Genomic DNA, 26965 nt, shown 5'->3' with positions numbered 1-26965 from the left:
TTAAGGGAAGTGTCAACAGTATAATTATAAATGTAACAATTTTCAATTTTTTTTCAATTCAACTCCCCAAGGGGCAATTAACAAGGCCACGTAGAGTAACACACAATCACTATGCATAAAAGAATCATAACATAAATAACACAATGTGCACAAGTGCAAATATATTAAAACAAGTCCAACCATATATAAAAAAGGAATAAATACGTTAATATATATGTATATTAACTACAGAATTAACTACAGAAATGAATTACAGATGTAATAACATGCAGGTTATTTTTAAAATGTAAGTACAATGTAAAAACATGTATGTACAATAAGTGCATAGTAACAAATTATTAATTTAAATGTTAGTGCATAGTAGTTAAGGCCACCTAATATAAAGTGGATCTTGTGAACTTATTGTGAAATGTCCCCTTTTGGTGTTCAGCTAGAAGAAAGAAGATCAGGTTTGGAACAGCTATGGGTGAGTAGCCTAAATAATGACTGAATTGTAATTATTATATATTTTTTCTTTAGATGACACGTTCATTTAACAGTGTTCCTCCCTTCTTTAAAGGACCGTGTTCCTTTGGCTCAGTGTACAAGGTCAGTACCTAACCCACTGAAATTTGTCCTGTGACCTTTCTCTTCAAAAACACACTCAACACACAAACACAACACACACTGCTTTCCTCCCTTTTAATCTGTTCGGCTCATGGGAAAGGGTCTATTTAGTCACGCCCCCTGATTGATGCAGCACCAGCACTCTCTCACTCTCTCTCTCTCTCTCTCTCTCTCTCTCTCTCTCTCTCTCTCTCTCTCTCTCTCTCTCTCTCTCTCTCTCTCTCTCTCTCTCTCTCTCTCTCTCACACACACACACACACACACACACACACACACACACACACACACACACACACACACACACACACACACACACACACACACACACACACACACACACACACACACACACACACACACACACACACACACACACACACACACACACACACTATGTGGCAAGCTGTCTTAACATGTATTCATTTAATTTGTTTTTATGTTAATAGTACTAGTATGTCATCCATCAGTGACTCCCTTTTTAAATTTGTCACTACACTCTAAAAAGAAATTCAGGAGACCCACCTTAAATAAATGGTTGCTTGCCAGTTAAAAATTGAATGCATTGATTTAATACTTTCTATAATGTTGAAGCTTTGTGGGTACCATTGTGTTGAAGAGTAGTGCATGTGCATGGTTAGGTTGTGGGCGGCTAGATGAAGGTATCCACTACAATGACTGCGAAAACGGCATCGACAAGTAATGTTTTATTTGTTCATTTGATTTAAATGTTAGATAAGTTAGTATGTGTTATGTTAGCTGTTGATTTGAACTGAAATAAATAAGAATAATTGGTTCCAGGGCCACAACTCAGTTAGTTGGAACAAGTTATTTAATCTGTTTTGAGTAATCATCTTAACTCTTTTTGAAAAAAAGCGGCAAGTCACTTTTTGATTCAGCATTTTTGAGCATTTTCACAAAAGTGAATATTTTGTTGTACGAATATCTGAATATGCAATATCAAAAGAAACAGACACTCTGCTTTTAAACAAAAAAAACATCTGTTTTATTCAATCTTAATGGATTCCTTTTTTATCAACACTTGAATTTGGGTATAAGTTAAAAAAAAGCAAAAAAAAGCCTCATTTTGAGCGAAAGACTAGATCTGGATAGGAATCAGGACGATGATCAAAACATAGATAGTGTAGATCAAGGACGATGATCAAAACATAGATGGTGTACATCAAGTCCATCAACACCCCCAAAGCTTGCACACTCCTATACCACTTCCTGAGTTAACATTTCATTCAGTAACATTAGGCAGTTTCGCCTGTTTTGATCAGGAGATTCAGTACTCTTTCAGAAGATGCGTATTAGCGCCCCCTACTGTATAACAGTGAAAACACGGAAAGCTGGAAATTTCCAGCAATGGCGGGAAAAGAGTTAACCACTTTTTATTCTACAAATAATTAAGTTCCCCTAACTCACAGTAATTTGTTGGTTGAACATAATTTAATTGGAATTTGTCATAGCTCAAAAAGATTGAAGGATTAATTGCAGTTGTTTGCCATAAAATAGTCACGGGTGTGTGTAGGCAGGAAGACGAAGATGTGCTGATACAATTCTCAAATGGAGTTTAATGTAGAAGGATCTGTCAGGTGACTACACAGGCAGAACAGTCAAACGTTAAACACAGTATAATGCTGTGTTCACACCATACGCGAATAGAGCGTCAGGAGCGATTGATTTCAATGTTAAGTCAATGGAAAGGCGTGTTGACGCGCATCTGGAGGTCCTGCGGCGCGATAGATGCGTTTCACGCGGCGCGATGGACGCGATTCCCCCTCATTCGCGGGTCCAGTTCGCGCGTATGACGCGAATTGGATGCGAATTGAACGTCTTGCGCGATACGCACCTTACACGCGAGTGGTGCTTTTTGTGCATTCACGTGTTTGAAGCGAATTCGCGTCTGACGCCCGAGTTGAAAAATTTGAACTTTGGCACCAATTCGCGCCGCGTTAACCAATCAGGAGCCTGCTTGCTGCTGTCACTTTATAAAGTGACGTGATGAGAAACCCTGCATAATTTAAAAATACTACTATTGTGTCACAAAATGAGGTTTTAAGACTTTTTCAGGTGAGAATGTAGTTGTTTAAACCTCAAATCTGTGGTTTATTTATAAAGAGAGCGCCTATTTTTTTTTAAAAATATTCTTGCGTTTTTGGAGTTGTGAGATCAAGGTGATCACCGGGCACTCAGCGCTCACTAACCCCGGCGACAGCAGCCTTTCCTCGGCTAGTCCTTCTGACGTTTGCCGCTGGCTCTGATGTCTTGTAGTGGTTCGTCTTGTGTGGATCTAAAGGCCGATTTTTGGTGTCATGAATCTATAATTTGTTGTCTGCCTAATCTTTTTGACTGAGGGCAAAGAGTAGTTTCATAACTTTATTTTTTAAGGGTATTTAAATATACATGCAGTGAAGATAATGTAGGAGTTGCCTGGACCACATTTGTGTGGCTATTAATGTTAAATATATATATTTTTATGAAAATGAAAAGAGGCAGAGTGGTGTTTTATGACATATTTCTCCATTTCGCTTCAAACGCTCAATTTATACGCGCGTCCAGTTCGCTGTGTGAAATAGGATGACAACACAAACAGACAAGCATGTGACAAAAATTCTAAAGAGTTCTTCATCAGATACCACCTTTTCACTTCCAGCTACCATGCTTTATTTTATTTTTTTATCGGTACCTGGATGTGGTTTTATTAAGAAACTATTCTAGTTTTTTTGTACTAATTGAATAAAGACCTATAGAAAATAGTGTGTTTTTCCGGTAAAACTGAAAAAGATTAGTCACTAAAAAATAACCTACATAAAGTAAAAAAGAAAAGAAAAATGATGAAATGGTAAAACGGCTTGCCATACATACACAGATACACACACACACACACACACATACATGCGCACATGCGAAAGCGACAGCGGATTACAACCTCCAGCGCCCGCGCGCACATCTGCTTGGATGTTTACGTAATATATACTGTCTCTCTACGAGCTTCGGGTCAAAGAGACGACTTCCGTTTTGATTTACACAACATCTGATATTTTTGTAACGAGCCATGTCACCGTGCGTAAATACGCGCAAGGTTTCCGCGTCCCTTTAACCTGAAAACGATTGGATTCTGTCACCTCAGTACGCAACAAGACCCTTTTTCGTCATTGGCGACTGCGTGGACGCTGCTGGTCACTCCACCGGGCATGTAAACGCATCTCTGCGCACTCGACCTTTTTACGATGAACGGCGAGGATGTGCTGGCGTTCACGGCACCGCTATGGTCGCCTGGTCCCCTGAAGACGCGCTGGATGTAAAAGTATAGCCATGACTGCATGTGTGAGAGAGGGTGCTTGAGTGTGTGATTGAACAGGATGGGGAAAGAACAGGAACTCTTGCAGGCGGTGAAGACGGAGGATCTGATAACCGTCCAACGGCTCCTCCAGAGACCCAAACAGGGCAAAGCGAGTGAGTATCACACCCACCGATCTTCAAATGTCTCATCACACCCTCCACACACCCCCTTGCTATTGCTTCAATGACCACTCAAGCAGGCAAGGCTTTTGAATATGTGATGTTATATGGCAAAACACTTTGCTTTAGCGAAATAAATAAATGTGCGTTGAACAGAATTCGTGCATTTGCAGCCAATTCCCTCTTAAGAGCATGTATAAAAATGACTTTGTAGGCCTTCTGCATGCTAGTGTCGTATGCGCGTCTAGGTACGATTGGGAACCGAGAATCGTTTCTGGTTAGGAACCGCCTAAATTTTTAAAACGTACCGAAACTAAATGATTTTTGTGACGTTGACGAACCGTTCTCGTGCATTTTGTCGGAGCACCATGCGCGTCCAGTCCGATTTCTAAACCAACGACACTACCGTTTCCTCAGTGACTCAAAATCACACAGCGCGGCAGGGTCGTCCGAATGACTCTTGAGTGAGTCGGTTCTTTTTAGTTATTATCAGCCCAGATATCTACATTCGCTGATTGTAACGGAAGCGTTCCACGTCTGTCGCGTCGCTCAGTGTAGATGGATCGTCAATACTTGATGCTCGCTGTGTGTAACGGCATGAGAGTGGCTGGCCGCGCCAAATCCGCTTTGATGTCCAGATGAGCGCGCGCTCATGGCAGGTGGCTCAAGATCGCCAAAGATTAAAGAGATGGAGTATTGAAGGAAACATGTGCAGATGGATATTGTCATTTTACATTTATGGTTCATTCGGTGTTACATCAGATTTATGATTTTATTTCCAAGTACCTGACTGTTCTTCATATTATAGATTTATGATGTCGATAGATAGATTCCATGTTTATTTTATATCAAAGTAGCCTGCGTGTTATTCCTGTCAGATGTTTTATTTCCAGCTACCTGTTCTTCAATGTATTTAGATAGATAGATAGATAGATAGATAGATAGATAGATAGATAGATAGATAGATAGATAGATAGATAGATAGATAGATACCATCTTGTTTGTCCTTGTTGCGAAGCATTAGGCTCGGGAAAGGAAGAGGGATTATATTGGTGAAAAGCGCCAGATGTCAGAGTAATAAAGTGTGTGAGTACATAAGAGAGAGCGTGAGAGGCCACTCACTCAGCTGTTTGGGCGTCTGGCCATTATGAGTGTAAAGGGGCGTTCACACTGACAGCGATTTTATCATTGGAGGTCACCAGGTCACATTGGTTGCTATAGGTGAGCATAATGCTAGGTGCCTATGTAGCTTGTTTTTAGTGACCTTTTAGTATTGCATTACTACATGCTTTTAAATGGGCCATGAACTGCATTGTTTTATAATGTTTCCTGGGGTGCACTTATGATGTTTACATCAAAAATGGTCATAATTTCGAAATAAAAGGCATCTTTCCTACCTTGATTTTAGCCCTCTGATTTGAACGCTCTGTTTGAAGGGGTGTGTCTGCTGTGAGACTTCAGTGTAAACGCCCACTGCTGTGATTGGCTAACATCTTTGCATACGAAATATTACATGTATTACATGTTTAACTCTCTCGAACACTTTTAGCACGTTTGTGCTATTACAGCTCTCAAGATTACCTAATCGTGAGAAGTGTTGATTATAGCATTATATTTCGATTGTTGCATGAAAGGTTGTAGTGATGAGCATTGTAGCATTTTGAATGAGCCCATGAATGCAGTGATCTTGTCATTGCAACTCGATTTCTGTACACTAACAAATGCTTTCATCATAACTAACAGTGCAAACATAATGTAAATAAGAGGTTTGTTGATTATAATGTGAGTTTTGGCACGAGTCCGAGTCACTGATAAACTTCCGCTGTTTGATTGACAGCTGCAGTAAAGGGAGCAGATTATTAAAGGGGCTATATGCGTTTTTCTGAAATTTAAACTCGCGACTGACACCTGTGGCCAAAAAACCGAACTGCTCTTATTTTCTGCTCGCTCTCGCAGCGGTGGTGACGTCACATCCGCAGACAGCGCGGGAAAAAAACGACCCGCCAGAAAATAGGAAAAATAGGATACAGGCTTATAGGTGCACCCACTGTGAGCGGACAAGGTGTCAGTATGTATGGTACAATAAAAGGGCTATTGTTACGTTTATTTTGGGGAAAAAGTTGCATATAGCCCCTTTAAATAAAATATTATTTTCATCCTACTAAAATAAACAATGTGAAGTTGATCGTTTGGTCACTGGTATGATTTATGTTTGATTTACTGACACATAAACAAAGAACATCTGACTGTACATAAATCATTACATATCAGAATCACTGGTCACAGATCAGGCATTAGAATGAACACAGTTACTTAAATGTTGTCGCATTACTGTTGAGCCCATATCGTAAAGGTCTGCTCGCAAAGCCTGCGTCGAAATTGCGACTGATTTCCCAAAGAATCCACAGTGAAATGTACCGACTACAAATACCACGAATACCTATAGACATAATGATAACAATAACCATATTAGCATTCACAGCAATGCATGATAACCTTCTGTTTATTATAAGAATGCGCTTCTGTTTTGTCATCTGCCACTTTAAATGTTCAAGGTCTTAAACGTAGAATGGATTCTGATTGGCTGTCAATGTTTTTATCATTCATCAGCTGGAAAACGTCATTCTGAAAGCGATTCCAATGATTTCGTTCTTCTGTGGTGTTATCGTTACACTCTAAAAAAAAAGGTTCTAAATGGCACTAAAAGTGGTTCTTTGTCGCAATCATAGAGGAACCACTTTTGGTGCTATATAGCACTATATATTAACATGTTCTGTATATGTTAGCGGTGCTATATAGCACCTTAGTCAGAGGTGCTATATAGCACCTTAGTAAAAGAACCGGTGAAGAACTGCTGAAGATCCACTGAAGCACCAAAATTGGTGCTATACAGCACTTAAAAAGGTTCCCCTATGATTATGAGCCAAGATCCAATTTTAGTGCCATATAGAACCTTTTTTTTATAGTGTATAGTTGTGATGTGAACTCTGCTATTCCTTTACATTTAGAATTATATTTATAACTCTATTGTATAAAAACATTATTAGTTGGTGTAAATTATTAATCATTGGTTTACACAGCCCTTAAAATGGCCTTAAAACAGACTGTCATAGCTGTCTCAAAAATGCACATAATATTTGACTGTTTTGGTAGGTCACAAACCATGCTCAGTTGGAATAGCTTTTCATCGTATTTATACAACGAATCCTATACCAACAGTTCTACTATATATACTGTCAGTGACTGTTGCACAAGATCAGGCATAAACCACACAAACATATGTGCACACATTCCTATAATTGAAATGCAATTACCACTTTCAGCGCTGGGTAACATCCCAGGTGGTGAGATGCATCTCCTGCTATGGTAGGAGGGGTGGCCTGAAATGAAAGCAGGCCACTCTCTCTCTCTCTCTCTCTCTCTCTCTCTGTATGTGTGTGTGAGAGACAGTATTACAATAATAGCTATACTGAAGATGCCCTTCTTTTCATTGTGTTGGTAAAGAAATCTTTAGGCACCATCATCTTTAGAAAAAAAGAGCACTGAAATTTTTATTTATACCTGTAATTTAACAAAATGATAGAGTTCGGGTGTGCTGAATCGAGACATATTGATACCTTTGTAGATATTCTTTTAAGACAGTAGTTACTGTTTTCCTCTGAAGGCATAGTAAAAGAGAGGATCAGTTGATGTGTCGGTATGTCAGACTGCATACATCCTTTCTGTGATTGTTGCAAAACCCTGGCTAACACCTTTACATCAATGTCCAATATGTTCTGCTGTTGGACTGTTGATGTTCTCATCTCAGAAAACTACATCTTCTCTCATAAATGAAAATCTATGTTCTCTAAAGGTTTATTACATGACATCCTTGAACTTGAAAAAATTCACAGAAAAAGTGAATTTAGCACACAGTTTACTCTGTTGATTGGTCTACTATAACTATATAGCCAAAAGTATTGGGGGAATCCGATGGACGAGTCTGGGTTTGGCGGTTGCCAGGAGAACGGTACTTGCCTGACTGCATTGTGCCAAGTGTAAAGTTTGGTGGAGGGGCGATTATGGTGTGGGGTTGTCTTTCAGGGGTTGGGTTTGGTCCCTTAGTTCCAGTGAATGCTTCAGCATACCCAAGACATTTGGGACAATTTCAGGCTCCCAACTTTGTGGGAACAGTTTGGGGATGGCCCCTTCCTGTTTCAACATGACTGCGCACCAGTGCACAAAGCAAAGTCCATAAAGGTCCATGTATTTCAGTCAGTAAGTCAGTCATAAATAAAAGAGTAGTTTCAACTGTGGTGTTTGAGGGAGTGGCCATTGACTCATGCATATGAATATTTAATTTGGCTTATAAGGATTGTAAATAGTTGATGTTGGAAATTAATAAGGCTATAGTTGTTTTTAAAGTTCAGTTTATTGTTACTAATGCGGTTGTGTGCTAATTTATGCTGTTATTTGAAGTCACCATTATGGAGGTTAGCGATTCTACGGTATAAAATGATCTTCATTATCACAACTTTTTTTTCTTATGTCAAATTAACTGTGGTTCAGATACCATAATATTTAGAGTTTCTGTTGATTATCTCCTCCTTTGGATTAACTGAAAATGTGAATTTCATTGAACTAAAAATTTTAAGGCAACCAGGTTTGGACCGATTAGTATACTAATCAGTCCAAACCTTGTTCACATTAGGTCATTATTTTTATATTGAATGAATATTCGTTACTGGTTATATTCTAAATAATTTATTTGAAGCATTGTCTGCTTTTTGTTATTTTTGTCATTTTTAAAAATGAATGTATGGATTTGCGTATACCTGTCCTGATATAAAGTATGTTTACCTAGTAATTTCTAAAATAAAAATGTGTTTTTTTTTCTGTCCTGGATCTCGTTTTAACAACATGTATTCCTCACCAGTATTTGAACAAATTGATTTAGTAGAGCAGATTAAATTAGTGCCTGTAAGAGTACATATATCTTAAGCATGTTGATTTGACACTGCTGCTTCGAGAAACTCCTTCCTCTTGTTCTAGAGCAGTTAAATGTTGTTCTTGCATGGCCTGTTAACCACTGATCGTTGACACCAGGCCACTTAAAGCACCTGCTACTGTGATTAGCATATAGAGCAGTAAGTAGCTTTCAGTTCCGATTGAGCATTTCCAAAAATCTTCCTGTTAAAATGTTATTTAATATGATTGAATTAACCTACATCACATACATTAATTAATGTAATTTAAAAATAGCTTCATTAAGTAACAACACACATTTTTGTGTGTGTAATAAAATGTAAAAAATCTTATTTGATTTGGAGATTGTGAAACAATTAATTACTTCTCATGTTATTCTAAATCTTTTATGAATGACAAGCCACCCACAGATTCATTCAAACAGCCGAACAGATGGAAAGCCAGGAAAAATCAAAGCGTTTCAGAAAAGTTTTTTTTTTACAGCATTAATGATTCTCAAAAATCCATGCACGAGGTGGCAGATTTGACCTATTTTTTAGTATATTTCTGTCACTGATTTCATTTTCACATGTTTCCCAAAGGTCTTAAGTGATAAAAGAAAACTCCAGTGGACCAGATGTTCGTTAATTTACCAGCTAACAGCATTTGTAATAGTTTTGTCATTTTTGAAGAATGAACGTGTAGATTTGCATATAACTGACCTAATGTAAAGTAAGTGTAACTAATCATTTGACCTGTTTTTAGTATATTTCTCTCAGTGATTTCATTTTCACATGATTACAAAAGGTCTTAAGAGATAAAAAGAAAATCCAAGCGGACCAGATGTTTGACAATTTACCGGCTAACAGCATTTGTAATAGTTTTAAATAGTCATTTTTATATCTAGAATATATGCTGGTTTGTGGTTGCATCTAAAGTTTAGTATATAGTATTGTAATATATCCATAAAATGAAAGATGGATTGTTGCATCATAAGATGCGACTGCAGAAAACTAGCTCGAGGCTAGTTTTCTTGGGCGGATTGTTAGTTTTCGGATATTGGAATTTTCTGACAGGTTATATGCATGTGTGTCACTTTAAGAAATGATGGGGACAGTGGAGTTGGAAATAGTGGATTGAATGTCAAGTATTAATCATCTGTCTTCCTGTGAGGGTCCATGAAAGTACTACATTGGGTCAGTGGACTATATTGTGAAAATTTATATTTTATTTATTATTTTATTTTAAATAAGCTACATGTTACAGTGTAACGTTTTTAGCTGATTTGGCTGCGTGTATTTGGTGTAAAACTTTCTGTAATTCTCTCTCTGTTGAACTACAATATGGCGGTTCCGATGAACCCAGGAAATGGCTTTTATGTAAGGATGTAAACGTAGGTTTAGTTGATCTATTTATGTAGATTCATGACGTTTAAAACATCCAGGTAATAAAATGTTTAAACAACTTCTTTATTAAAAGTGTTTTTTATGTAGTCCAGGGACTTTTAAAAAAGAAGTTAGTTTTAGTTTAGTGTAATAATGTTTGCTAATGTTATAAAAAGGAGCATATTATGGCAAAGTCTTGCTTTTGTTTTTGGGGAATAGGTTTTCTTGCTTGAATGTTTCAATATAATTTTTTCAGATATTTTTCATTATTGCAGCACCTCTTCAGTAATGCTGGGTTTATGCTGCCTTCACGTGCTATCAGAATTATCATAAATACGAGTTTCCTATGTAAAAATTGCACATGAATTGCCCTTTGATGTCACGTTTACCACTGGGAAGTTCAGAAATCATTTTGATCCCCAAATTCCCAAGATGGGCGTGCTATAAAGCACCTAGGCATGCAGACTGCTTCTACAAACACTTGTGAAAGAATGGGTCACTCTCAGGAGCTCAGTGAATTCAAGTGTGGAACCGTGATAGGTTGCCACCTGTGCAATAAGTCCAGTGGTGGAGGGATGCTAAAATAAAAACGGTCATCGAAAGAAGGTAAATCTGCTGTATATATACACGTCTTATCGTTGATTAAATTGATTAGCTTAATGTGCTCCACTCGTGTTTAATTGGGTTTAATTCTCTGAACGTGCTCCTCCCGAAATGTGTTAATAAAACATCATGTAGAGAGCTTCATGGAATGGGTTTCCATGGCTGAGCAGCTGCATCCAAGCCTTACATCACCAAGTGCAATGCAAAGCGTCGGATGCAGTGGTGTAAAGCACACCGCCACTGGACTCTAGAGCAGTGGAGACGTGTTCTCTGGAGTGACGAATCACGCTTCTGTGTCTGGCAATCCGATGGACGAGTCTGGGTTTGGCGGTTGCGAGGAGAACGGTTCTTGCCTGACTACATTGTGCCAAGTGTAAAGTTTGGTGGAGGGGGGATTATGGTGCGGGGTTGTTTTTTAGGGGTTGGGCTTGGCCCCTTAGTTCCAGTGAAAGGAACTCTTAATGCTTCAGCATACTAAAACATTTTGGACAATTCACGCTCCCAACTTTGGGAATAGTTTGGGGATGGCCCCTTCCTGTTCCAACATGACTGCACCAGTGCACAAAGCAAGGTCTATAAAGACATGGATGAGCAAGTTTGGCGTGGAGGAACTTGACTGGCCTGCACAGAGTCCTGACCTCAACCCAATAGAACACCTTTGGGATGAATTAGAGCAGAGACTGAGAGCCATGCCTTCTCTTCCAACATCAGTGCCTGACCTCACAAACAGACTTCTAGAAGAATGGTCAAACAATCCCATAAACACACTCCTAAACCTTCTGGAAAGCCTTCCCAGAAGAGTTGAAGATGTATTAAACCCTATGGATTATGAATGGGATGTCTTTAAAGTTAATGTGCATGTAAAGGCAGATGTCCCAAAACTTTTGGCAATACAGTGAATATGAATAATCGTTCGAAGTATTTTATGCTTTTTACACAGCGAAGATAGCCTGCATTTGACCGAAATTACAGAATCGTCAGCAAGCAGAATCTGGATTGCATTTTGAATGTTTATATGGTTGTCAGTGCATGGGACACTATAACGTTACACACTGTATCATTTTGGTGTTAATAAGATTTTCCCAATAAATAGGCAAGAATAAACCTGGTGTTCATGATTCCTGTTCATTCCGACCACAATGCACTTGAATGCAACAAGCTCGTGGTCACGACTTCCGAAGTAGGAATTACAAAATTTCCAATAGCAGCATGTGAAGCATGCATTAGTTTTAGTCTCTATTTCCGAAAAGTGCAACATGCTCTGATTGGTCAGCTGGACCAGTGTATTGTGATTGGTCAACTGCTTTGAGTAAGTTTGAGAAATTTCACGCCCCTAACCATAACCGTGAGTTTTAACACACTACTAACGTAACTCAACCAGGCCTCATTTTTTGTGTATGCCTTGGGCGGGAATGATTTAAATGAGGAATATTGTGATGTGGACATTATCGGAAGAAAACTCATGACTACAATCAAGGCATTTCAGGGAGTTCAGAAACAGTGATTACTGATATAGAGAATAACTCCCTTTTGATTGACTTTATGCTTTGTAACTTTGCAGACCTTAAACAGCAACATTAAACTCTAAAGAAAGTTGAAAACATGGCATAAAAGCATCATAGGTCCTCTTTAATAAAAGTTATTAGGAAGAAGTTCCTGAGTTAGAAAAGATGACATCCTTTAGTCAAGTGTTATCACTTTGTGTATGAAGGATCTTGCTTTCTAATCTTTCAATTTTAATGAACCAAACTTGTATTTGTGGATGTTTATCAGCAGTGGCGGCACATTTGTTTTGTGATATTAACAGATAGCGAGACGCAGAAAAAACGCTGTTGTTTTCTGCTTCTGATAACAACCTCATTGAGCAGTCAGCAAAATATTAAAAATAACAAATTCCAGCACTGACTCATTCATTATCGCATACACAAACAAAATGAAACCCATGCTTGACAATTGGAAATGCTTCCCCCGTATCAGATAAATCCCTTTCGAGGTGGAAACAGGCATTGTGTTAAAGATTTGTAGATTCCCAAACTTTAGTGATGTTTTTGGACCACAGTTAAATTTTTTTTAACATAATCTTACCTCATTCATGTTCATGTGTAACTGTTTTTCTGCAACTGTGCCTCCTCACAGGGCCTCATCTCTGCACAATGTGTGTGTGTGTGTGTGTGTGTGTGTGTGTGGGCATGTTTTCGTGAAATATCAGGACACAAATGTGTATAATGACATGGGTATGACATAGGTATTACAAAAAGAGGGTGAAATATGAAGACGTTCCCCATGTCCTCACTTTTCAAAATGCTTATAAATCACACAGAATGAGTTTTTTTTCACAGAAAGTGAACTGCACAGTCTCCTGTGAGGGCTAGGTTTAGGGGCAGGGGCAGTGTAAGGGGATAGAAAATACGGTTTGTACGGTATAAAAACCATTACGCCAATGGAATGTCCTCACATTTCACAAAAACAAACATGTGTGTGTGTGTGTGTGTGTGTGTGTGTGTGTGTGTTTTCTAGTCACCGTGTATGGTGTGAGCAGGACATTCCCAAACCAACGAAAAGAAAATGCCAGAACAAATCAGCTCAACCAGCCATGAACATCAATGCACTCTCAGAAAAAGAAAGAGGGAGGGAGAGACAGGGAAGGAAACACCATTTATCTCAGCCTAAAGGAGAATACATGAGATCACGCAGGACTTTATTGACAGAACTTTTTGTAAGCATATCTTACATTCAGGGAATATTATATCACTACACTACGATTATTCACCGCGATAGAGACGCGCACATTTACACACCGGTACATTTACATATTTTGTATTTAAGTCTCTGATGCATGGCGACATTACAGATGTGTAACTCGCTCAGAATTAACCATTTTGGAATGATTAATTCCATATTATTAGATATGGAATCATTAAAGGGGTACTTCAGTGCTGGGAAGATGAATGTGTATTTAAACTGGGTCATTTATGTAGTAGAAATGTGAAATTATTTTTGAATTTGGTGCCTTCTAGACTGAGAAAAGACAGAAAATGTAGTTTTTGGAAAGACAACAACTCCCAGAATGCACTTGCTTCGCTGCCCAACGAGGCCACTCCCAAAGCCACAGCCACTGGTTATCACTTGCCCACCATGACACCATGATTTTCATATTTCTGATTTTCATAGTAATAAAATAATTTCGTTCAGTTAGAGAACAGACACAAACTGAACGTGTCTTTTCAATAAAGTGTGAGTGAGCCGAACAAAAGTCACGGCACTGACGCAGCAGAGTCAGATTTCATTCATCATGAGAGTGAAGAGCTGAGCAGAGCTGAGGTAAGCGCGGCTGTCATTCATGACGCGTGTCCAGTCTGGCGCATTATCAATTCATGCCTATGGAAGCTTAACTTTCATAGGAATTCATTGAAAAGTTGAAACACTCACTTTGCTCCGTACCACTCCGTTATTAATGCCCGTGTGAGATCCCTCCCCTGTGGGCGGGTTGAAAACATGCGGAAATAGCTCCTTCTACTGGCTGTAGTCTCTAGCCTCTTGCCAAAAAATCATCCCATGAGGCAAAATGACGATATTTGCAGAAATAAAATGCATAATTCTCTCGTCTCAGGGGGACATGAGGGGGTAAAGTACGATAATTTGAATATACTACCGGGTTTTTATTGAAACAAAGCTTAATGCTAAATCCAGGAGCGGTTCTAGGATTTCACCCTTAGGGGGGCTTAGCCTAGCCTGGTCTTACCAGACTCTCGTACATTTCATTTGTACATACACTCACCTAAAGGATTATTAGGAACACCATACTAATACTGTGTTTGACCCCCTTTCGCCTTCAGAACTGCCTTAATTCTACGTGGCATTGATTCAACAAGGTGCTGAAAGCATTCTTTAGAAATGTTGGCCCATATTGATAGGATAGCATCTTGCAGTTGATGGAGATTTGTGGGATTCACATCCAGGGCACGAAGCTCCCGTTCCACCACATCCCAAAGATGCTCTATTGGGTTTAGATCTGGTGACTGTGGGGGCCATTTTAGTACAGTGAACTCATTGTCATGTTCAAGAAACCAATTTGAAATGATTCGAGCTTTGTGACATGGTGCATTATCCTGCTGGAAGTAGCCATCAGAGGATGGTTACATGGTGGTCATAAAGGGATGGACATGGTCAGAAACAATGCTCAGGAAAGCCATGGCATTTAAACGATGCCCAATTGGCACTAAGGGGCCTAAAATGTGCCAAGAAAACATCCCCCACACCATTACACCACCACCAGCCTGCACAGTGGTAACAAGGCATGATGGATCCATGTTCTCATTCTGTTTACGCCAAATTCTGACTCTACCATCTGAATGTCTCAACAGAAATCGAGACTCATCAGACCAGGCAACATTTTTCCAGTCTTCAACTGTCCAATTTTATTGAGCTTGTGCAAATTGTAGCCTCTTTTTCCTATTTGTAGTGGAGATGAGTGGTACCCGGTGGGGTCTTCTGCTGTTGTAGCCCATCCGCCTCAAGGTTGTGCGTGTTGTGGCTTCACAAATGCTTTGCTGCATACCTCGGTAGTAACGAGTGGTTATTTCAGTCAAAGTTGCTCTTCTATCAGCTTGAATCAGTCGGCCCATTCTCCTCTGACCTCTAGCATCAACAAGGCATTTTTGCCCACAGGACTGCCGCATACTGGATGATTTTCCCTTTTCACACCATTCTTTGTAAACCCTAGAAATGGTTGTGCGTGAAAATCCCAGTAACTGAGCAGATTGTGAAATACTCGGACCAGCCCGTCTGGCACCAACAACCATCCCACTCTCAAAATTGCTTAAATTACATTTCTTTCCCATTCTGACATTCAGTTTGGAGTTCAGGAGATTGTCTTGACCAGGACCACACCCCTAAATGCATTGAAGCAATTGCCATGTGATTGGTTGATTAGATAATTGCATTAATGAGAAATTGAACAGGTGTTCCTAATAATCCTTTAGGTGAGTGTAGAGTCTGGCCACTCTCCATTGACAAGCGTTTACTTCCTTGAAGGCGGGAACTCTGTTGAAGTTTAAAACTATTGGATCTGCCAAGAGCCACTCTGGATCTGCCATAACCAATCGCTAACGTTTGGTCGTGACGTATGTAATGCGCCGTTCGCTTTTGATTCTCACATTAACTGTGCACACCACCTCAGTGTCAGTCATAAAACCTTGTGCATTCGGATTGTGATTTATTCACAGTGTAGAGGAGAGTTTTGTGATCGGAACGCGCTGCTCTCGTGGTGTATATCACGTGCAATCATAACATGATTGTATATGCTGTAAATAAAATGTCATATGCTTGGTATGATAATAATAAATACTGCCGTAAATAACAGCCCAATTCAAATGTTTACCTGCTTTTCTTCTTTTATTTTTTGAGCGGTGATTAAATATTTTTCTCCTGTAAACACTTGCCAGCATTTAAAGAAATACAGGTCTAGAAATGCATCCAAATTACAGCTCACGCAACCGCACGGTGCAATGCAGGGGTCAAAAAAGGAAATAAACAGTGAATTTTGAAGTGATATATTCTTGAAAACTCAGAGATGTGGATTCGGAGAGCAATTACATTACCACACGACCCTTGTGTTTGTCAAAAGCAGTCCGTAATTCAGCCTGGGTTTTTTTTGTGGGTGGTGGGAGACGGACGGCTTCAGCAACTCCTTCACCACTAACGTAGCGAGCTGAAAAAGACTTTGCCCGGACCACAACATCATGGCCACCAACAAAACTCAGCAGTGATTGTTCTTGCTCCCTGTAACGGAGTTTGTTTGTTCAGGGAAGAAGGAGGCGAGAACCGGCGAATGTTTAACAACTTTTAATCAAATAATAAACAAAATGAAAGTAAAAGCGGCAGCCCCTCACGGACGACTGCCGCGCATATACATAACAAAACGTAAACAAAACACAACTTAAAAACCAGGCCTGGTCCTCTCTTGTCCTTCACCGGTGTCGCTCGTCCTTATATGCCTCCGTGCTCCCTCATGAGAGGACTCGAGACCGGTGTGTCTCATTCTCAATCACGCACACCGATCTCGCTCGCTCCTCCCATATCTCGCTCGCTCGTCCACCTCGCCACACTCCGGCTTTAACTTCTGGACATTCGTCAGCGGTGCCACACACTCGCATCTTTTACCGCCGCCATTACTGAACTACAACTCAAACTAGCGCACGCCATCGACGTCATCGCTCTCAGCCACTCCGTCTGTTTGCTGATTGGACCGGTAAAAAATTGTTCGGGAGAAAACCTAAGAAAACCATTTTGGGCTAATTTTCATTTTTGGGTGAACTATCCTTTAAGACGTACTAAAGAAGAATTTTAGAGCACTTTAAGTACATTATTGAAGTGTTGTGTACTTTTTTCACCTGCGATCTCATTATTATCATACTATTATCAATCTGTTGATCAAAAAAAAAAAAAAACTTGATTGCTTTGGTTTGAATAACGTGCTGAAAAACTTGTATTTTGTCCACATATCATGTGCTGGGCTCCATACTATGGAAAGCTAATTTGGGACGGCACATAACCATAGACATTGTATACATTTAATGTAGGCTAATCAATTTTTTTTTTAAATCACAGAAAATACCTTCTATAACGTCCAGCCTCCGGCTGACATGCAGCACAAGCGTTGCACTTCTGACGACGAAAAGCTATCATGACATGCATGAGCAGAAAAGCAACGAGAATAAAAACATTTAATTAAAAAAAACTTGAATCAAAGTCTTTATTTAATCGACATGCCCTGCATTTCTTATTGTCATTTTTATTTTAAAAAGTAAAAATTACACTTTCAATACATTTTCAAAACATGATAGTTGATAGTTTTAAAGGGGCTGGGATAACAGAAAAGCCCCCCTAAAAAGGGTCTAGAACCGCCCCTGGCTAAATCGCTGAAGTAACCCTTTAATTGTGTTTAGAAGTTTAAATAATCTTGTGTTGTTATTTGAAATAAAATAAAATAAATAAAATATTATCTGAAAAGATCGAACTTAAGTTAAAACAGAAATGAGAAATGTTGCCTTGGCAACTAACTGAAATAAAATGTATTGAAGTACTAAAATTAAAACTGAAACAATAAAGCTAAATAAAAACTAATAAAAATGACAAAACCACATAATAAAATGATTAAAACTTCAAGTAAAATGAAAATATAAAAATAAAGTCAATTCAAATTATTAATAAATACTATAATAGTATATAACACCAAAACAACAAACTAATTAAGATGCTTTTTTTTGGTAAACATTTGTGTTAATCACAGGGTTAATTCCTAAAGCCATCTTGGGTCTTTTCTTTAAAGCGCTGACATTCCATATTGATGCTTTCATAAGCTCAGTTATTCAGCCAAAATTGTAGTTGTAAGGCCACAGGTTATGCCTTGTTCATTCAAGCATTTCTTGTGTATTTTTATGTGGTTCCTTGAGTGGTGTCTGACCTTGATAAAATCAGAAGATGGAGCGAGAGTGTTTAGCAGCTGTTCAATTACTTGCATCCAGCTAGAATTATTAAGGTTTTAAACCATCTCTTTTCATGCATTTTTAGCTGTCAAATCTTTAAAACCAGTGCTAAATGTGGGTTTTTACGATGGCTTCCTCTGTGCTGATTTCGTCGTTGTCATTGTCAGAGCTTCGCATTGTAAACTCGAACTGATCCGTCCGCAGTTGCAGCTGACACTGATTGGTTGGGCCGTAATTTTCCCAGACAAGGTTTCATTGGACTTGAGGCCAAATGTGTAGCTGAGAATGCGGACGCTGAAGATTCATCTGTATGTACAAGGCCAAGTGTGTGCGGTGCTGCGGGACCGACCTGCACTTTCAACAGGGTGACACGGTTTCCTCTGACCAGAGACCTTGTGTCCTTGAGAAGGGCACTGAACATTTCGCTGTGGCTCCGTTCTGTGTGTCAGTGTTCCGGTTAAAGTCTGTTTTTTTAAATAAAAATAACTGTATTCTATATCTATCCAAATCATAAAGGTGAAAACGGCTAAAGAAGATCATTCAGTTTTTTTTCATCAAGTTAAATTTAGCAACATCCATTTCCAAATGTTCTTATTCATAAGTGATAGCTGGTGCTTTTCATGGCTAATATGAAGCATTTGGTGGCAGATGTATTTCGTTCAGTTGTTTTCTGCCTGCAAGCAGTGCTTCCTTCCTTCCTTCCTTCTTTCCCTCCTTCCTTCCTTACTTCTTTCCCCCTTCCTTCCTTCCTTCCTTCCTTCCTTCCTTCCTTCCTTCCTTCCTTCCTTCCTTCCTTCCTTCCTTCCTTCCTTCCTTCCTTCCTTCCTTCCTTCCTTCCTTCCTTCCTTCCTTCCTTCCTTCCTTCCTTCCTTCCTTCCTTCCTTCCTTCCTTCCTTCCTTCCTTCCTTCCTTCCTTCTTTCCCTCCTTCCTTCCTTCTTTCCCTCCTTCCTTCCCTCCTTCCTTCCTTACTTCTTTCCCCCCTTCCTTCCTTCCTTCCTTCCTTCCTTCCTTCCTTCCTTCCTTCCTTCCTTCCTTCCTTCCTTCCTTCCTTCCTTCCTTCCTTCCTTCCTTCCTTCCTTCCTTCCTTCCTTCCTTCCTTCCTTCCTTCCTTCCTTCCTTCCTTCCTTCCTTCCTTCCTTCCTTCCTTCCTTCCTTCCTTCCTTCCTTCCTTCCTCCTTTCTCTCCTTCCTTCCTTCCTTCCTTTCTTCATTCCCTCCTTCCTTCCTTTCTTCTTTTCATCCTTCCCTCCTTTCCTTCTTTTCTCCTTCCTTTCTTCCTTCATTCCTTCCTTTCTTCTTTCCCTCCTTCCTTCCTTCCCTCCTTCCCTCATTCTTTCCTTCCTTCCTTCCTTCCTTCCTTCCTTCCTTCCTTCCTTCCTTCCTTCCTTCCTTCCTTCCTTCCTTCCTTCCTTCCTTCCTTCCTTCCTTCCTTCATTCATTCATTCATTCATTCATTCTTTCCCTCCTTCCCTCCTTTCTTTCTTCATTCATTCTTTCCCTCCTTCCCTCCTTTCTTCCTTCCTTCCTTCCTTCTTTCCTTCTTTCCTTCCTTCCTTCATTCTTTCCCTCCTTCCTTCCTTCCTTCCTTCCTTCCTTCCTTCCTTCCTTCCTTCCTTCCTTCCTTCCTTCCTTCCTTCCTTCCTTCCTTCCTTCCTTCCTTCCTTCCTTCCTTCCTTCCTTCCTTCCTTCCTTCCCTCCTCCTTTCCCTCCTTCCCTCCTTCCTTCCTTCTGTTCCTTCCTTCTGTATAATGTATTTCTATTTAATTTTTAGTTTTAGTTAGCTTTACTTTCTATTTATTTCTAGTTAATAATTATAGTGCTCCAATTTTTTTCAGTTTAATGCCAAGTCAACATTTCAAATTTTTTAGTTTTAGTTTTTCAACTAACATTTATTTTATTTTAATCAACAGAATTGTTTGTCATATGAAATGAAATCAGGGAATAATATTGGTCTAAAGTAGCTTCTTTAAAAGAGTAGCACACTTTTTTTTACTCACAAGTGCAAGAAGTAAAGGTTATTGGAAAACAACGCATACATTTCCTTGAACAAATGGCAGCAGCAGCAGCAGTGTCTAAATGGTATGCGTGTTGTCTAGCACCTGAAGCTGTTGATGTTTATGTGTAGTAAGATATTTCAGAGGTCATGGTAGGCCAGCTGGAGTCTGGACAGCGCAGGTTTTTGCTGCATTGAGCTGAGCTTGACAGGTCTTGTCTTGGAGATGAAAATAGAACAAGGCAGGCCTTCAGTAAAATGACTTGTTGTGCTGGTTCCGCTTGTGTCATTTCGTAAAGCTGTTTATTCTGGGATTTGGAAAAGAACATCTGAAACATCACACCAAAATAAACATTCTGCCATCACTCACCCTCATGTTGTTCCAAACATGTATGTGAACATTTTAGAAAGTCTACTCACAGAAAATCTTACTTGGGATACTTGGAAATTAAGCACATATACTTTTTTTTATGTTGTTTTTTGCAATTTGTTAGTGCCTGGGTAGAGTTGCTCCAGACTTTCATACGTTTTTATTTCAATTGGAACGTAAAGTCCTCACTACACTGGCCCTAATTTTAGTGTGAAATTACAGTAGCTATATTCCAGGTTAATAATTGCACAACTTTCACAGTAATTCCACAGTAGGACTTCTCTTGTATCTAACTGCACTCTTTGGGAATTTTTGCACTTTACAGTGGATATATGTACTATGAAGGTACCCAGCATGCAGTGCGGCATGAGTAGATTATGCTGTGGAGTTTTTTTATTCTTGTTGGTTTTATATGTGCTGCTGGACTTATTTTTGGTTCACTTTTAGCCTTTTGTGTTGTTGGTTTATTTTGTAATGTTCAGAATTTGACAAATCATAATTTTTTGAGTGTCACCATTGTTGTGTTTTGTATGTCGAGTATTGATGTATGTGGCTGTGCATCATTAGGTGATGCAAAGAACGAAAAAATTGTGTTGCAAGATGATGCTATACCATTCAAAGACAGATATCAACAGCTGCTTTACTATTGTGAAATATCCATCTACGAACAATTATTTGAAATAAGAGATTGGTAAATCTTTATGCTGAAATAATGCTAATCGCAGTGTAGTTTGACTTACTTAAAACCAGCCATTTAGCTTATTTTATATTCTAACTTGTCCTTGTTTTAACAAATGTTTTCATTTGTCACACTTCTGACTTGGCTAGATCAGAAATTTGAATGTGAATATACAGTACAAGACAAGTTCCAAGATCCCAAGCTAACGGGACTGAAGTGCTTTGAAACGCGCAGTTTTATTCAATGTTTTGACATCATTTCCACTGAAACAGAAAGACAGGATGGGACATATAGAGTAGGGAGGACCCACTTTTCACCCATATCACCCTGTAGCCCAAGACTGGTTTCCCACTGAAGCTAAGCTGGGCTGAGCCTGGTTAGTACCTGGATGGGAGACCAACTGGGAAAACTAGGTGGTTACACTATATTTCGATAGTCCACTTTAAACATTCTACTAACTATAAGTAACTTTGCAACTACATGCCAACGAACTGTTATTAGAGTATTAGTTGACTGTCAGTAGACTGGTAGGTTGTGGTTAGGTGTTAGGGTTCAGGTTTGGGTTAGTAGAATAAGTTGAATTGTAGTTGCCAAGTTACTTATAGTCAGTAGAATGTCTGTTGGGGGACCAACAAAATAAAGTTTTAGTAAATATTAATCAGACAGTCTACAAATACTCTAATGATAGTTAGTTGACATGTAGTTGCAAAGTTACTTATAGTTAGTAGATTGTCTAAAGTGGACTATCAAAATAAAGTGTTACCAACTAGGTTGCTGCTGGTAGAGGTGTTAGTGAGGCCAGCAGGGGGTGCTCACCCTGTGGTCTGTGTGGGTCCTAACACCCCAGTATAGTGATGGGGACACTATACTGTAACAAGCACCTTTCATCCTTCAGATGAAACGTTAAACCGAGGTCCTGACGCTCTGTGGTCATTAAAAATCCCAGGATGTCCTTTGATAAAGAGTAGGGGTGTAACCCCGGCATCCTGGCCAATATTTGCCCATTGGCCCCTGTCCATCATGGCCTCCTAATCATCCCCATATATATATATACGATTGGCTTCATCACTCTGTCTCCTCTCCACCAATCAGCTGGTGTGTGATGGGCGTTCTGGCGCAATATGGCTGCCGTCGCATCATCCAGGTGGTGCTGCACATTGGGGGTGGATGAGGAGATCCCCCCTTTTATGTAAAGCGCTTTGAGTGCCTAGAAAAGCGCTATATAAATGTAACAAATTATTCATTATTAATTAATTAAAAAAATAGCCAATAGTGTTTCATTTATATCACAACTCAGCCATTGTTGAGCTCGGCAAAGCCTCGTTTGACAGCTTATGACAGGCACAGTCTCTAGATTTCCCCTTTAGATTTAATATGAAACTGTTACTAAAGCAAAACAGTGATCATAATCATGCTGAGTTTGAAAAATGTGTGTATGTTGGTGCATTACACCAGTGTTATCTGTTGAACTCATCTGTGCTGTTTTTAATGCCGAAACCGTTTCTCCTCCTAATCTCCTCCATCACTTTAAAAAAAAGCATTCTATGAATTCAAATGGGCCATATACGTTTCGTGGTCTGTGCTGACTTGCTCATATGATCCGTTCTGTGCTATCGTGTCTCAGGACCTGATAAGACTGTGTGCGCCCTGCGGAGGTTCGCATGAAACTAGACTTCATTCGCCCCTCAATGGAAAGCATATTTATCGTTCCCTATCCCATGTATAGTGCACTATGAACCATTCACCATGTAGAACATAGAACAAGTGACCGATTTCAGCCGCAGCTTCAGCGACTATTTATAGTTTAGGGGGTGGGACACTTCAGATTCTTGAGAGCATTTGATTGGACAGGAAATCTGATGTGAAGCTGAAGTGATCCATAGTTGATCCATTTTGGCGGAAGTGAGAGACTGTTAGTTTTGAGTGCTTATATATTTTAAATGTGAGTTTTGACATTGTTTTGGAGCACACTAGCTTAGAGATAAGCTTAAGGCTAACATATTCATATAAAGCCAAAAAAATTTGGCGGCCTTTGGGGGGTCTTTAATTTGATTCCACCATTATTTCTTAAGGTAGTAAGTAGCTAGTAGGTTGTAAGCTCTCCATACATAATGTATATTTGCATAATATGGTGTATACCTTCAGCGATCAAATATACTCTTAAAAATAAAGGTTCCAAAAGGGGGTTTTCACAGTGATGTCACAGAAGAACCATTTTTGGTTCCTCAAAGAACTTTTCAGTGAGCAGTTCTTAAAAGAACCATTTGTGTTTTAGCATTTTAACAATCTAAACAACTTTTTTTCCCCACAATAAAGAACAATGAAATGGTTTCATGGATTTTAAACGTTCTTCACTGAACCAAGAATGGCAATAAATAACTTTTTTTTTCTTCCTTTTTTCATCATACATGTCTAAAGAATTGAAGTCTGTCAGGTAAAACATGCCCTTGTTGATGAAAATCAATACATCTGCTGTTTTATTGCAACCGTTACTAAAAAATTACAAAAATATTTAGTAGTGCATTAGTTGAAACTTGGTGCCCCTTTATGTCACATCTAGGCTAAGTTAAGTAACTTATTGTACGCACCGCTGGTGCTTTAACTGAGTAGAAAATAGCTGTGTCAACGTTCTGCTTCTTTTTGTCTTTAATGTAAGAATCAAAGTCATACAGGTTTGGAACAACATGAGGGTATGTAAATGATAACAGAATTTTCTGGTTTGGGTGAGACTTTTCCACTTGATGCTGACTTCATAGGAAGTTTTAGATTTTGTTAGATGATTCTGCTATGGAGAAATGGCAACAATAACACCGCATGAAACTTCATAATCTCCTACAAATATAATTTCAATTCATTTGTGATTTAGTCCTCAGCTGGGATTGTCTCTTAAATAAAGCAGCCAACAGTTCCGCCAGTAAATATGATATATTTCATATTTCAAATATATTTTACACTCAAATAGTATTTGAGGTCTAAGGCTAAATAGGAAATAATTTTCTCAATGTTTTTTACTTCCTTGTTTTATGTTGCCCTTCTCACACCTCAGATGAACAACTGGAGACAGTGTACATGCTTAAATACTGTTATGCATAAAACTATTTGTCAATTGAGTTAGCATGTCAATGCTGAGCATCCGTATTGGCTCAGACTAGAGCCATATGTCTGGGCATCGACATATTGCACATCCATTTGTTTTATCCTCTTAAGGCTCTTTGTTGGTGTGTGTCTCTGTGTTTTTGGTGGGGTTGGCTAATCCCTGAGGTGACGAGAAATGACCAGAGGAGCACAACAACACTGTTCCTGATAAAACTGGAGATCTGTTTCATGTACAGTATGTATGTGAGACTGCTTAGTGATTTTAACATTTAATAGAGTGCAATAGTGCTTGTATTTTTCCCATAGGTATTTATAAAAAGTCTTTGTTAGAGTCAGGAACTACACCAACTATGAGGTGAATCACAACATTTCAAACTTTGACTTGTAGCAAAAATGTATTTGAAAATTAGACATAAAGACAAAGGTACAAGACTGTGTACTTAACTGCTTTATTAAGAGACAGAACCACAATCCCAATCAAATTAAAAATATAATTTAAAAATAAGAAATATAAAGCTATTCATTTAAAGATGTTGATAACAAATCTACAGAATCACTATATTTTGTTTATTACACTATATTGCCAAAAGTCTTGTGACGCCTGCCTTTTTGTGACGCCATTCTGAATCTGTAAGGTTTAATTTGGAGTTTGCCCACCCTTTGCAGCAGCTTCAACTCTTCTGGGAAGGCTTTCCACAGGGTTTAGAAGTGTGTTTATGGGAATTTTTGACCATTGCACTTGGTGATGTAAGGCTTGGATGCAGCTGCTCGGCCATGGAAACCCGTTCCATGAAGCTCTCTACGCACTGTTCTTGAGCTAATCTGAAGGCCATACGAAGTTTGGAGGTCTGTTCCAATTGACTCTGCAGAAATTTGGGGACTTCTGCGCCTCAGCATGCGCTGACCCCGCTCTGTGATTTTACGTGGCCTACCACTTTGTGGCTGAGTTGCTGTTGTTCCCAATTGCTTCCATTTTGTTATAATACCACTAACAGTTGACCATAGAATATTTAGTAGTGAGGAAATTTCACGAATGGACTTATTGCACAGGTGGCAACCTATCACAGTACTACACTTGAATTCACTGAGCTCCTGAGAGCGACCCATTATTTCACAAATTTTTGTAGAAGCTGTCTGCACACCTAGGTGCTTGATTTTATACAGCTGTGGCCATGGAATTGATTGGAACATTTGAATTCAATGATTTGGTGGGGCGTCCCAATACTTTTGGCAATTACACTATATTGCCAAAAGTATTGGGATGCCTCTCCAAATCATTGAATTCAGGGGTTCCAATCATTTCCATTATATATATATATATATATATAATATATATGGGTTTGCTTGCCACAAATCTCATGGGAATCATGGGAAATGTAGTTTTTCACCAATAATTCTGCTGTTAAACATGATGATTAAAAAACAAAGTTGAAATAATGTGCATGGTTTTAAGAAAATCATATGTCATTAATTAACAACCTCAGAGCTCACAGTAGGTCTGTCTTTAACGGTTTAAAGTGTATTGTTAAAAATCAGTTCCCCCATTGAGAAAATTAATAGGATTTTTACATCCGGAACCCGACTATTGCACTCTATATAGAGTGGAGAGGAATTTTGGACCAATGAGATTTCATGGTTTGCGGGGCTATGCAGCACAACAGAGATAGAAACCAAGTGATTGACAAAATGTCCTGAAGCTTATCGTGACTAGTTTGGACAAAAACTTTTGGATGAGATACTGTATAACTTTGTCTAAGATGGGACATAAATGGGACATACAGTAAAAGCAAAAAGCTATGTATATTTTTCTCCGGAGAACTCTGAAGTCTCTATTTAATCTCATTGCTGTCTAGGAGGAACAATTTGTGATTTTTATTTTCTATGGGTTCCCTCATATGTATTTTTAGAGTCTAGTGTGAAACTGACAGTCACGTGTATGGCATGTGAGGCCAAACTAGTGGAAGAAAATGGTTGTTCTCTCCATGTTTCTCTCTCTCTCATTTCTTTTCACAGTCAGCTTGCTTCAGCTTCAGGCCATGGCTGCTTTAAACTGAGCACAGTTAGATGATGCTGAGGGATGCTGAGGGTTTGTGTGTGGGTATTGTGAGAGTGTGTGTAAATATGCAGTGCACACTAGTCCTTTTTTGGTGGTATTGAAGAGACCGTGGTACATTTACTTTGACACAAAGAACCAAATATAACTCAGAGAATTCAAAGGGAGTAAAGTGGTAAATGTGGCAGTATATGTTCAGCATGTGTTTTGCCATTCTTCCCACTTATATATAGTTCACATGCTTCCGGGTCATTTTAAAAATGATAATCATTAAATATCTATAA

The 26965-nt window shown here is 39.1% G+C and overlaps 1 protein-coding gene across 2 annotated transcripts in view; it reads left to right on the top strand.

Moving 5' to 3' along the window:
- The first annotated feature begins 3492 nt into the window (after nucleotides 1-3492).
- The window catches only part of LOC307123470 (caskin-1), an 81765-nt gene continuing 58292 nt past the window's right edge, over nucleotides 3493-26965 (top strand). For both annotated transcript variants that reach the window (XM_079812004.1, XM_079812003.1), the window contains exon 1: nucleotides 3493-4065. In XM_079812004.1, coding sequence (XP_079668130.1) covers nucleotides 3972-4065 — 94 coding nt within the window. In that variant the 5' untranslated portion in view covers nucleotides 3493-3971. The remainder of the gene's footprint in view (nucleotides 4066-26965) is intronic.

This window comes from Gobio gobio (assembly GCF_949357685.1).
Source record: "Gobio gobio genome assembly, chromosome: 3".
Taxonomy (NCBI): domain Eukaryota; kingdom Metazoa; phylum Chordata; class Actinopteri; order Cypriniformes; family Gobionidae; genus Gobio; species Gobio gobio.
The sequence above is the reverse complement of the archived record's forward strand: the minus strand, read 5'-3'. Positions and strand labels throughout refer to the sequence as shown.